At 62.3% G+C, this 10,349-nt stretch overlaps 1 protein-coding gene across 1 annotated transcript in view; it reads right to left on the minus strand.

Moving 5' to 3' along the window:
• The window catches only part of PLXNA1 (plexin A1), a 52,866-nt gene extending 42,767 nt beyond the window's left edge, over positions 1-10,099 (minus strand). The window contains exons 1-2 of the mRNA XM_011971501.1: positions 8,903-10,099; positions 7,163-7,345 (exon numbers count right to left, since the gene is read on the minus strand). Of these exons, the coding sequence (XP_011826891.1) occupies positions 7,163-7,345; positions 8,903-10,099 (1,380 nt within the window). The remainder of the gene's footprint in view (positions 1-7,162; positions 7,346-8,902) is intronic.
• Positions 10,100-10,349: the final 250 nt, after the last annotated feature.

Below are 10,349 nucleotides of genomic sequence, written 5' to 3' on the forward strand. Positions count from 1 at the left end.
TCCAGCCTGCCCCAGCAGCAACCCCTCAGCAAGGAGTGGACCTCCCCAACCCCTGGTCTCATCTGCCAACATCCACCTCACAGAGTTGTGTGAGAATTCAGGAGCTCATGGTTTCAAAGGGCATGTCTGCTTGGCTCTGCTGCAGGGCAGATGTGCACAGCTGCCTGGGGAACCTAGCCCCAGCTGGTGAGGCCATGGCTAGTGGGAACCACCACAGACTGCACCGCCTTGGTCACATACCACTGCCTGGGCTCCAGGCTAACCTGGGGCTTGGTCACAGCCAGACTGTCACCAGCACGGGTCCTGTGGGGACGCAGGCAGCAGGGACCATCTGCCCCAGTGTCTTCTCTCAAACCCACCAGCAGCCTGGTGCCCTCTCTCCTCCATCCTGTGACCTCAATGCCACTTCCAGCTCTGACCCTAGTGCCACCCCATGGTCCTGGGCCCTCAAAGACCCACATCAGCACCTACCCCCACATCCAGCTGGTCCTGCCACCTTCTCTGGTGAAGTGACCCACCACACAAGCACAGTGTGCCCAAGGCAGCCCCTGAAACCCCAGAAGGCACAGTGCGGTTCCCAGCACCCACGGGGGCACCTCTGAGCTTTGGCCCTCCTGTTCCTTGTCCCCAGAACACCCTTCCAGCAGACCACCCAGCCCCCTGGGTTGTTCCAGCCTCCATACCCACTGTGCGCTGGCAGGGCCTCCTACACCATGGTCTCTGCTGTGGTTGGGACCACAGGCCCCATGTGCCTGTGGGGGAAGGTGACTGCCCAGTGCGGATACTCACGAGGCCACCCCTGCCAGGCTGGCCATGAGCCCGAGCACACACAAGACGAGGCATGGGGAAGCCACTGCTGCCTCCATCTTATCAACGGTGTTGAGGGACCCGTGCCCGGGCTTAGGCCTGACTGGCCAGGGCCCTCCGTGCGTGCCCCATGGGTGGCCCTGCCAGCCGCTGGGAAGCAGAAGGGATGCTTATGCACCCTCATGCACCACCAGCTCTGGGACGGCACTCATTATGCCCACAGGGCAAACAGGAGGTTGTTGCTCCCTACATCCTCATGGCTCGGCCCACAGTGGCCAACCACATCCAGGAGAGGCAGAAAGGGGGTGGCACACGCTCACCAGGAAGCACAGATGTCGACAGGTTACCGTGCATGGCCCCCCAAAGGGGACTGGGACTGCTGGCCTGGGCAGGCAGTGGCAGCACACACTCAGGCCCCACAGAGAGCAGCCACGACAGGCAGCTGGCTCCGCCCTATCCCACCAAGACCACTGGCGGGGGCACAGCAAAGACGGACCCCGTGGCCCTCCCCAGAGCACGTGCTTCGTGCCCGTCAACCCCGCATGCTGCCGGGCACTGCCACAGGCCCCCACCAAGTCCTTCAGCAGCAGCAGAGGCGGTCCCAGAGAGTTAAGGCAGAACAACACAGAGGCTCCACAGCCTGGCTTCCAGGCTGAAACCCAACAGAAATCCATCCTTCTGCCACGGGAATCCACACACAGTCGTGCTTACAACAGGCCTGCAAGGACTGGCAACACCACAGCCATCCAGAGTGGGCAGGATGCACAGGCATGTGTGCTTGAAACACACAACAGGAGGACATGGCACGCACCACAGCTGCCCACAGGTAAGGAAGAGTCTTGCCAAAGAAAAGATGACGACTCAACCCCAGAGCCCACATAGCAGCACACAGCATTGACGGAGCCGGCCAGGGCGGTCACCCTGGGAAGGGAAGGACCAGGAGGGGCTGCTGGGGATGGTGGGTGCCTATGCTCTCCCGTGACACACCCCCAATGCACGCTTCCGTGTGTGTCACTTCCATGTGGTGTCTGTTACAGGCTGACCATGCAGGGCACGGGACCCTCCTGCAGATTCGGGAGTAGGCTGCATGCTGCAGGCGCAAGGGGCACATCCCCCAAGAATGCCAACAGTGCAGCAGAGGCTGTACCTCAGAATGACTGCAGGCTTCAAGGGCAAGTCACTGAAATCAACTCCCCTCGTCCCTCACTCAACAACACACAAGATGAAACTCAATGGTGGGGGACAGCAGCCTCCCCGTGGCGGGGCTGGGGACTCAGTCCTGCCCTGCACCTCCCTTGGGTGAGGGCTGCCTGTGGCCAGCACACTTCTTGTCCCCCTGGCTCCAGCTCTTTCAGGACGGTCTCCTACCACATCCCTGGCACAGACCCTGACAGGGAGGCTCACTGCAGACCTGATGAGGCTCAAGCTGCCAACCCCACAGTGGGCACCTGCCACCAACTGCCTTGCACTTGCGTGGGCTGTGAGATGCCACTCAACTTCCAGAACTTATAAATTCCAAAATCCTGCCTGGGGTCCAAGGGGGTATGAGGGGAGTACAAAGAGGCCTCTAAAGCATGCTGAAAGCTTCTAGAGCAGCGGGGCCTAGGGGGCAGGTGTTCCTTGTCCCCAGGTAGCCTAGGCACACAGCAGGTGCTAAGCTATCTGCAGAGGGGAAGATGGCCGGGCGGAGGACACCTCCAACGCTGTGCAGGGCTCCAGAGGCTTCACTCCAGCTCCAGGCCTTGCAGGCCACCATTCCCAAAGCTCATGGATGGCAACTAATGCCACAGGCCTCCTAAGCACTTCAGAGACCCAGCTGCTGCAGGTCCCGCAAAGTGCTGAAGAGTGGTGTGGACCAGGCAAGCTGCAGGAGGTGCCGCAACATGAGTCCTGAGGGCCCATGAGCACAGGGACAGGGGCCAGCCAGGCCAGGATGCACACAGGGGACTGCAGCTGCAGCCTCCGTGCAGGGACCGCCGCAGGGAGATACTGTGATGGCTCATCAGGGGCCAGCTCCAGAAGGAACTTGGAGCCCCAAGCCTCCCTGGGGTATGCCCAAACGTATCCAACACCCAGGGAAAGAAACCAAGGCCCCAGAGGATGGGGCTTCACCAGGGCCATGCCCCATAACCCAGGTGGGTGGCTTCCCTGAGCTATTCAGGGCCACAGTGCAGGTCCTGGTGGCCCAAAGGGACACTTGAGTTGGTCCTGTTATACTCTCTTAAAACGTGGATTCGTTGCCAACATTTAATAATCAAGAGATCTCACACAAAACACAGGTTTCCAGAATCTCTTGAAAAACCGGGTGCCCAGGCAGTTGGGCCTACATTTCCAGAATGGGCAGGCTGGGACTCAGACAGAGGCAGCTCCTTTTGCCTTGCAGCAGCAGCAGGACCAGAGCAGGTTGGCCTCGGGTGCCCCTCAGCCGGCCCACAGGGCAAGGCTCTCCCCAGCTTCCCTCTGTAGGAGGATGGCACCTGCTCTGCAGGAGGCCAGGGCCTGTGCTCTCCCCTCCCATGGGGGTACTTGGGCTGATGCTACAGGACCTGAACAAGGGGCTGCTCCTGGGAGCTCCTGACACGGCCTGGGGTCCCCAGAGGCCACGAGAGGAGCTGGGAGCAGGGCCCAGGAAGTTCGCTGAGAGAGCACCCCATGGGGAGACGCTGCCTCTGTGGGGGTGGGGCAGGTGCCAGGCAGGGCTCTGGTGAAAGGAGGGGGGACAGGGGCACCCCTAGTTAGCCTTATAGCCTAAGTTGGCAGGTCTTAAATTAATTGGCTACAATTTTACACAACAGTTTGGCAGGGGCTGGCCTGGGGCCAGCCAAGTCTCTGGAGCTCCCCAGACACTTTTTAAAGTCCGGAAAGGACCGGCCTGGGAAAGACGGGGAGTGGTCAGCCTGGCAGGCCTGCCCCTGGGTCAGGCGTGGGCTGGGGGTCCCCAGGGCCCAGCTCCAGCAGACCAAGTGGAGAGGGCAGGAGGCGGGGCCCTGAGCTCTGAGAGCATAGCCAGGCCAGCTGCCTCAAGGGAAGAGGAGCCCTATGTGAACAGGCAGGAGGGAGCCCTGGGGGCCTGGCCCCCCCCAAGGCCCTGAGGGCAAGAGGGAGGCAGGGCAGCCTGGGGGTGGGGCTCAGCATGGCCCTCCTTACCCTGGCTCTGGACCCTGGACCACAGCCAACCCCACACACAGGCTGGGTCAGGATGACAAGGAGAGACAAGGAGAAGTGAAGTTCTGCTGCCCCCAGGCCAGGTCAAGAAGAGGCCTGTGTGGCCAGCAGGGAGCAAGCGTCCTTCACAGTGGAGCAAGGCCAAAGGCCTCGCGCTGGAGTCTGCAGGACATAACAGAGCCAAGGCAAGCAGAGTGGGACTCGAACCCAGGCCCCAGGACAAGTGAGGGTAGATCCCCTCCTCCTGGCCCCTCGCTCCAAACCCAGGGCACCCTCTGCCCATGTGGCCTGTGGTGGAAAGTTAGGCTTTGAAGGCCCCACGGTAACTAGGGAGGCAGAGCGGATGGAACAGGCACCCACTCTGAAACGCACCACAGCAGCAGCGCCCCCAGCCAGGTCCGAGGGCAGGAGCTGGCCAGACAGCCAGGGTCTTGGACTGTAGCACAGGTGGGAGTGGGTGGTGAAGGGCTCCTCAGAGAGGGGGTCACTGAGAAAGGGGCCTAGCTCTCGAGGCTAGCAGAGAACTCTGCCCAGCCTCCTCCAAGGAACCACAGAAAGGGAGGAAAGAGCCAGCAGCCCTGAGCACCTGCCTTGAGCACTCAGTTTCCCCACCTGTAAAACAGATGACAGGCTGCTATGAGGCCTCTGCAGGGTGCTGGCACACGGTCAGCACTCATCACACACCCCAGGCCACACAAGCATGCCAGGTCCGCATGGTACGAGGAGACACCAAGGCTCAGAGAGGCTAGACGGCTTGCTCAGGGCCACAAAGTGGGCGGGAGAGGGCTAGGACCCACGCTGACATGCAGCCATTTGCATGACATTGAAGTTCAAAAACCCTGCACGGGACATGCCCAGCTGCTGGACAGTTTGAGAGCAGGTGGATTTGGGTGAAAGAGTACAGGGTGACAGGTTCTTCACTGACATGACCGTGTCTGCATCCAGAGGGACAAAGCAGAGGTGTGCCTTTCCTGGGGGGGCCTCCGAACAAACTTCCGACCCAAGTCCCTGATTACAGATTCTGCCAGGCCAGGAACCCTTGGGCACAGCTGACCCCAGATGCTCCCAAAGGGTGCCATCCACTTGCACATGGCCCACGGCACCCAGCCCAGACTTATTTGGGGGTGGAGGGAGGCGGTACACAGGATGGGCGCTGGGAGGCAGGTATGAGCACCTAGAGCCTCTGAGAACTTGGGGCTCTGAGGGGTGGGGGCCCGACCAGGGTCACCAGGCAGGAACTAGCCATGTCAGGTCCTGAGGATGCAGCCTCCATCTTCCCAGCTGCATCTTCCAGCAGCTGCCCACAAAGCCAGACTCAAGCAGGCGCCTGGTCCAGGGAGCAGAGGACAGGCTCCACCCCTGCCTGCCTCCCTGAGAATGGCCCTCCTTAGGACTCTGGGTAGGAAGGGGAAAATTGGGAGAAGGAGTGGGGGCAGGAGGGAGGGGAAGAGTTGGCAGAATCTCATCCCAGAAGCAGCCTCTTCCCATAGATGGGCCCAAGCCCAACTCCGCAGTTCCATGCTCCGTACCTCAGTTTCCCTCTGTGGGACTGGGGTGAGGAGGCAGGGAAACAGGCCAACTGGCACCCAGAGGAACAGCTGTGCGTCCTGCTGCTCCCCCAGCAAAGCTCCGACCTAAACAGTGCCCCTGGGGCACAAAAGAGTGAGTGCCGGGCAGTAGGAACAGGGTAGGGTTAGAGGAACCTGTTCACTGGCTGGATAACAGGCTCTGGGGCGCCCCCACGAAATGTCTCTAAGGTGCTGCACTGGGCTTCCACACAGGCAAGGCCCCTCTGCCTGGCAAAACCCACCCCAACACCCACCCCATGCGCTCGAGAGCCCTGTGTGCCTCCCAGTGTGAGGAGACGGAGTGCAGGCTGGGAGGACAGAGGCGGGGGACCTCATACCAGAGCCGCAGGGCAGCACCCTACATGGGGGCCAAGAGGGAGGTCACAGCAGAGGACCCGACTCAGGGGTCACAGGATTTCCTTCATCAGCCTCAGCCTCATAGCCAATGTGAGCAGAACCAACAGGACCCCAGGGCACCCCCACCCTGGGGGGCCTATAGTCAGCAGCTGGGCCCCCATTGGCCCCAAGACCACCAGCAACCCCCACCCCAGCCCAGAGCCTGAACATCTGGCTCATTTCTCAGAGGGGAAGTTGAGGCTGCAGGGGATCCTCCCCCAGAGATCACAGAGCCAGGGAGGGGCAGGACACCCCACCATTCCCAGGGCAACTACCATGGCAGAGATGGGAGGCCCCCTTCCCAACACTGGGCATGGGGCTGAGAGCTGCAAGCGCTGGCCAGCCCCCAGCCCAGCCCCGCTCGCAGGCCCACATCTGCATCGGCACCAGCCTCTGGTACCTGTTATGCACCCCCAGGGCCCACCACTGCCCACTGGGCTGCTGGGGTGCCCAGGTACCCCCACCCTTCAGTCTCTCTGCGAGTTTCCTCCACACCAGGCCAGCCTGGTGCCCACCCCAGCCCAGGCAGCTCCCCTCAACCCCTGCCCTCCAGGAAGCTCTGCACTGCCTCTGTCCAGCCCACCGTTCTGGAGAAGGAAAGGAGAACCCTGAAGACCAGACAGCCATCCCTGCAGCACCCAGCCCTCACCTTGCCACCGTGGGGCCGGCCCAGGTCTGCGTGCTAGAGCTCCTCAAGCACCAGCCAAAGACAGGTGGGGGCACTACCCTTGCCCTGCCCTTGGCCCAGTAGAGGGGATGGGGAGAGGCAGGGCCAAGGCCTCCGGCCCAGCAGAGTGCTGAGGCAGCAGACACTGGATCTCCTGGCTGGGGAGCAGGGCCCAGAGGGGAGGGGGCTGTGCAGGCCTGCCTTCACCACCCACACACAGCAGCCTCCCCAGGAGGTCAGCAAGTGCCCTTGGAGAGCCGGCCCCAGCCTCAGCATCCCTGGGCCCCTGCACAGGCTCCTGCGTGGTCTCAAAGTGTCCTAGATTAGCAGGCCCGGGGCCAGTCATGGGCAGAGGCACAGAGGGGAATTGGGGCCCTTCAAGGTCACTGGGCCCAGTGTAGGGCAACATTCCCCCTGCCCCCCATATGTCAGATCTAGCCTCCCACAGCATAGAGCAGCACTGGGCCCGCCACCTCGGACGGCCTCAAGCCTTTGCTCCTGCTCCAGGCAGGGACTGCATTCCAAGCCCCCTCCTCACCCCACCAGACCCAGGCCTGACCTTGCGGATGCGGCCACTTCGCGTGCCGGCAAATACCACAGTGCGGCCCTGGTAGTCATAGGCAGCCACGGCGGTCAGGCCATCATCCTTGTCCACGAAGAGGGGCGTCCCCTCAATGGTGACTGTGCCCCCCAGGGGCTGGTTGAAGTCCTGCCCGCAGAAGTCATCGTCGATCTGCAGGGGCTGTGGGAAGGGGCAGGGTGAGAGCCACTCCCTGGGCACCTTCTCCTGGAGGACTGGGCCTCCCTGGGCAGGGCTGGGAGTGCAGCTGTCTTTCTAGAGAGGTTGGGGGTAGCCCCCAGAGGAGATGTGCAGACAGAGAGGCTTTAAGACAGGAGGGAGCAGGTCACACCTGAAAGGCAAAGGGCGGGCTCCCAGCTAAGAGCGCGAGAAAGCAATCAATAGCTTGAGGTTCCGGAGCAGCTGGGGGCCAGCGTGGAGGGGGTGCTGCTCCACCGCCAGGCCTAAGGAGAAGGCAGGGCAGGCAGGGAAGGGGTGTGGGGAGAAGTGGGGCAGATGGTCCTCGTCTGCAGCGGGTTCGTTGGCAGAGGCCAGGCTGCTCAGGAGGAAGGAGCAGGGGAGGCTGGGTCAGGGCTAGGCCACACGGAATGAACAGGTGGGAGGGGGCAGTGGGAACTGTCCCCAGGGAGGAAAGAGCAGGCCCCAGCCTTGGGGCAGGGCACAAAGACAGAGTGTGGTGGGGCTTCACCCAGGCTCTGCCCCTCCAAGCCTCAGTGTCTTCATCTGCATGGTGCAGAGAAAACAGGTTCCTTGAAAAGCCAAGGGGAGGGTAGACAACTGCATCTGCTAAGCACACATGGGCCCTGCTTCACACAGGTGGGGAGTGTGAGACGGAAGGGCTGAGGAGCCCTTGCAGTCCCACTCTGCCCTGAGGACAAAACCAGCATCACCCTCAGGTCAGACATGGGAGACTACAGCCAGAGAGGGCCAGGCCTTCCCCTGTACCTGGCCTCGGGGGTCCCAGGTCTGGGCCGAGTCCCAGCCCCTTCACTTTCCACCCTAAGCAAGGCCCGTGCCCTCTGAGCCTGCCCAGGAGTGTGAACAAGACGCTCCCTGAAAGGCAGCAGCATAGAGGCCCAGCCCCAGCTGTGCCTTTGGGACAGGTGCCAGGGGGCTGTGGCTCCCTGGAGTCAGGGTCACTTTCTCTGCAAGGTATGGACTATGGCCTGCAACAGAGCACCATCAGCTCCCACTGCTGGGCAAAGGCAGAGGCCCAGCGGGCAGGTGCCACCAGGGCCATGTGGGGGATGCAAACGCTCCATGGAAATGGTGTCTGGGCTCACCTGACAGGCTCTGGCCCCAGCCTCTCACTTGCTGTGTGACCCATGGCAAGTTACCCCACCTCTCTGATCCTGTAGGATCATTTGTAGGATGGGGACAAGATAGAGCAGGCAAGCACCAGGCACAGGATCAGGCATGTGGCTGGCCCCTGGCTGACCGGGGGCTGTGGACTAGGCCAGCAGGGCCTCGTCATCCCATCTTCTGAGGCACCAGAGAGCTTCATGGTTGGAAGCAGCCTTTGGGGCTAGCACCCTGGGCCCAAACCCACTCTCTGGGGGATGGAAAAGGGCAGCCCCACCTAGCTGAGCCTTTGGGACGGCCAAGCCAAAAGCCAGGCCGAGCACGCAGCAGGCACCACTGAGCATGCATCTGACACCGATGCTGTCATCCCTGGAGGGAATGGGGCCGCAGGAGGAGGGGCGCCCCTGCCATACTCACCGAGTTGATGCAGCCCAGCTCCTTGTTGAGCAGCCATGGCAGAGAGAGCTTGCCCTCGCCGCGGTAGCAGGACTGGATGCGCTCCTTAATCTTCTCCTTGATGGCCCTGAGTGTGAACAGGCACAATGCTGACTCCTTGGGCGGCTTCACACGGTTCTTCTGGCCCTGGGCGAACACAGTGAACAGCACATCCTCGTCCTCGGCCAGGCCCAGCTGGCGGGCAAGGGCACGGCCGGGCCGGCTCAGGTAGGCATCCTGCACCAGGCGGTACTCCACACCCGCCTGCTCGCAGCCAATGGGGAACTCGACATACGAGTAGAACTTGGGGTCGTCCACACAGAGCCGCACAATCTTGGAGGTGAAGAAGTGCTCGCCGGCAGCATCGGGTGAGGTCAGCTGTGTGTCCAGCTGCAGCGTGAGGTAGTAGACAAACTGCTCGCTGCGAAAGCTGTACACATAGTAGATGTCAAAGGCCGGAAACTTGGACAGCGTGTCGGACGGGATCTTGAGCTGTGATGACACAAACTCATCCTGGTATACGAAGCCAAACATGTCGGCGTCCTCCTCGTTGGCCATGAGCCGACGGCTGGACAGCGTGGGGAAGTACTCGGACTTGCCATCGATGGGCGTGCCCACGAAGAGCTTGGCCTGGCCCTGGCCCGGCGGCCCGGCAATAAGCACGCCCGCCATGCTGCCCGCCTCCCGCACGCTGGACAGGTAGTGCTCCTTACGGTGGTGTGGCTCGCCCAGCTTGAAGAGATCGTCCAGCCGCAGGAACTGGCAGATGCCCTGGGAGGCGCTGCCACAGGCCAGCAGGCGGTTAGCGGCATAGTCCAGCAGTAGCAGCTTGTTGACATTGTCCGTGCTGCCTAGGCCATGGGGGCAGGACTGCACGCTGGGCGGCGGGTAGCACTTCTCGTTGTCCTCCACGGGGCCCGTGACATGGGCCCGCAGCAGCGTCAGGTTCCCCGACAGCTTATAGATGCGGTTCACTGCGCCCACATACACCTCGCCTGTCTGCTCGTGCACCACCAGGTGGGTGAGGCCCCAGTCACTGGCCGAGAATGTGCGGAAGGGGGGCTGTGAACCCCTACCTGCCCTGGGCGAGCCTGCCTCAGCCCACATGCCCAGCAGCGGCAGCAGTGACAGCAGCAGCAGTAGCAGGAGAACCTGCGGGCTCTGCGGTGGCAGCGGCATGGCAGGCTGGGGCCTTGGGCCTCGGAGCTCTGGTCCTGCTGGGGTGAGCATCATGGTGCCGGAAGCTTCAGCCCTGGGTAAGGGGCAGGAGAGGGCATGTGAATGCAGGCATGGCCCATCCCATATCATGATCCCCCAGTGTGAGCCCTTCCTGTGGTGGGCATGCCCACTCCACCTCCAGGAGGCAGGACCTGACCCACCAGGAGGAGCCAGGGGCAAACCGGGCACCTCCCTGGCCTGAAGCCCTATA

The sequence above is a fragment of the Mandrillus leucophaeus genome, unplaced genomic scaffold (assembly GCF_000951045.1).
Source record: "Mandrillus leucophaeus isolate KB7577 unplaced genomic scaffold, Mleu.le_1.0 Scaffold123, whole genome shotgun sequence".
NCBI lineage: Eukaryota > Metazoa > Chordata > Mammalia > Primates > Cercopithecidae > Mandrillus > Mandrillus leucophaeus.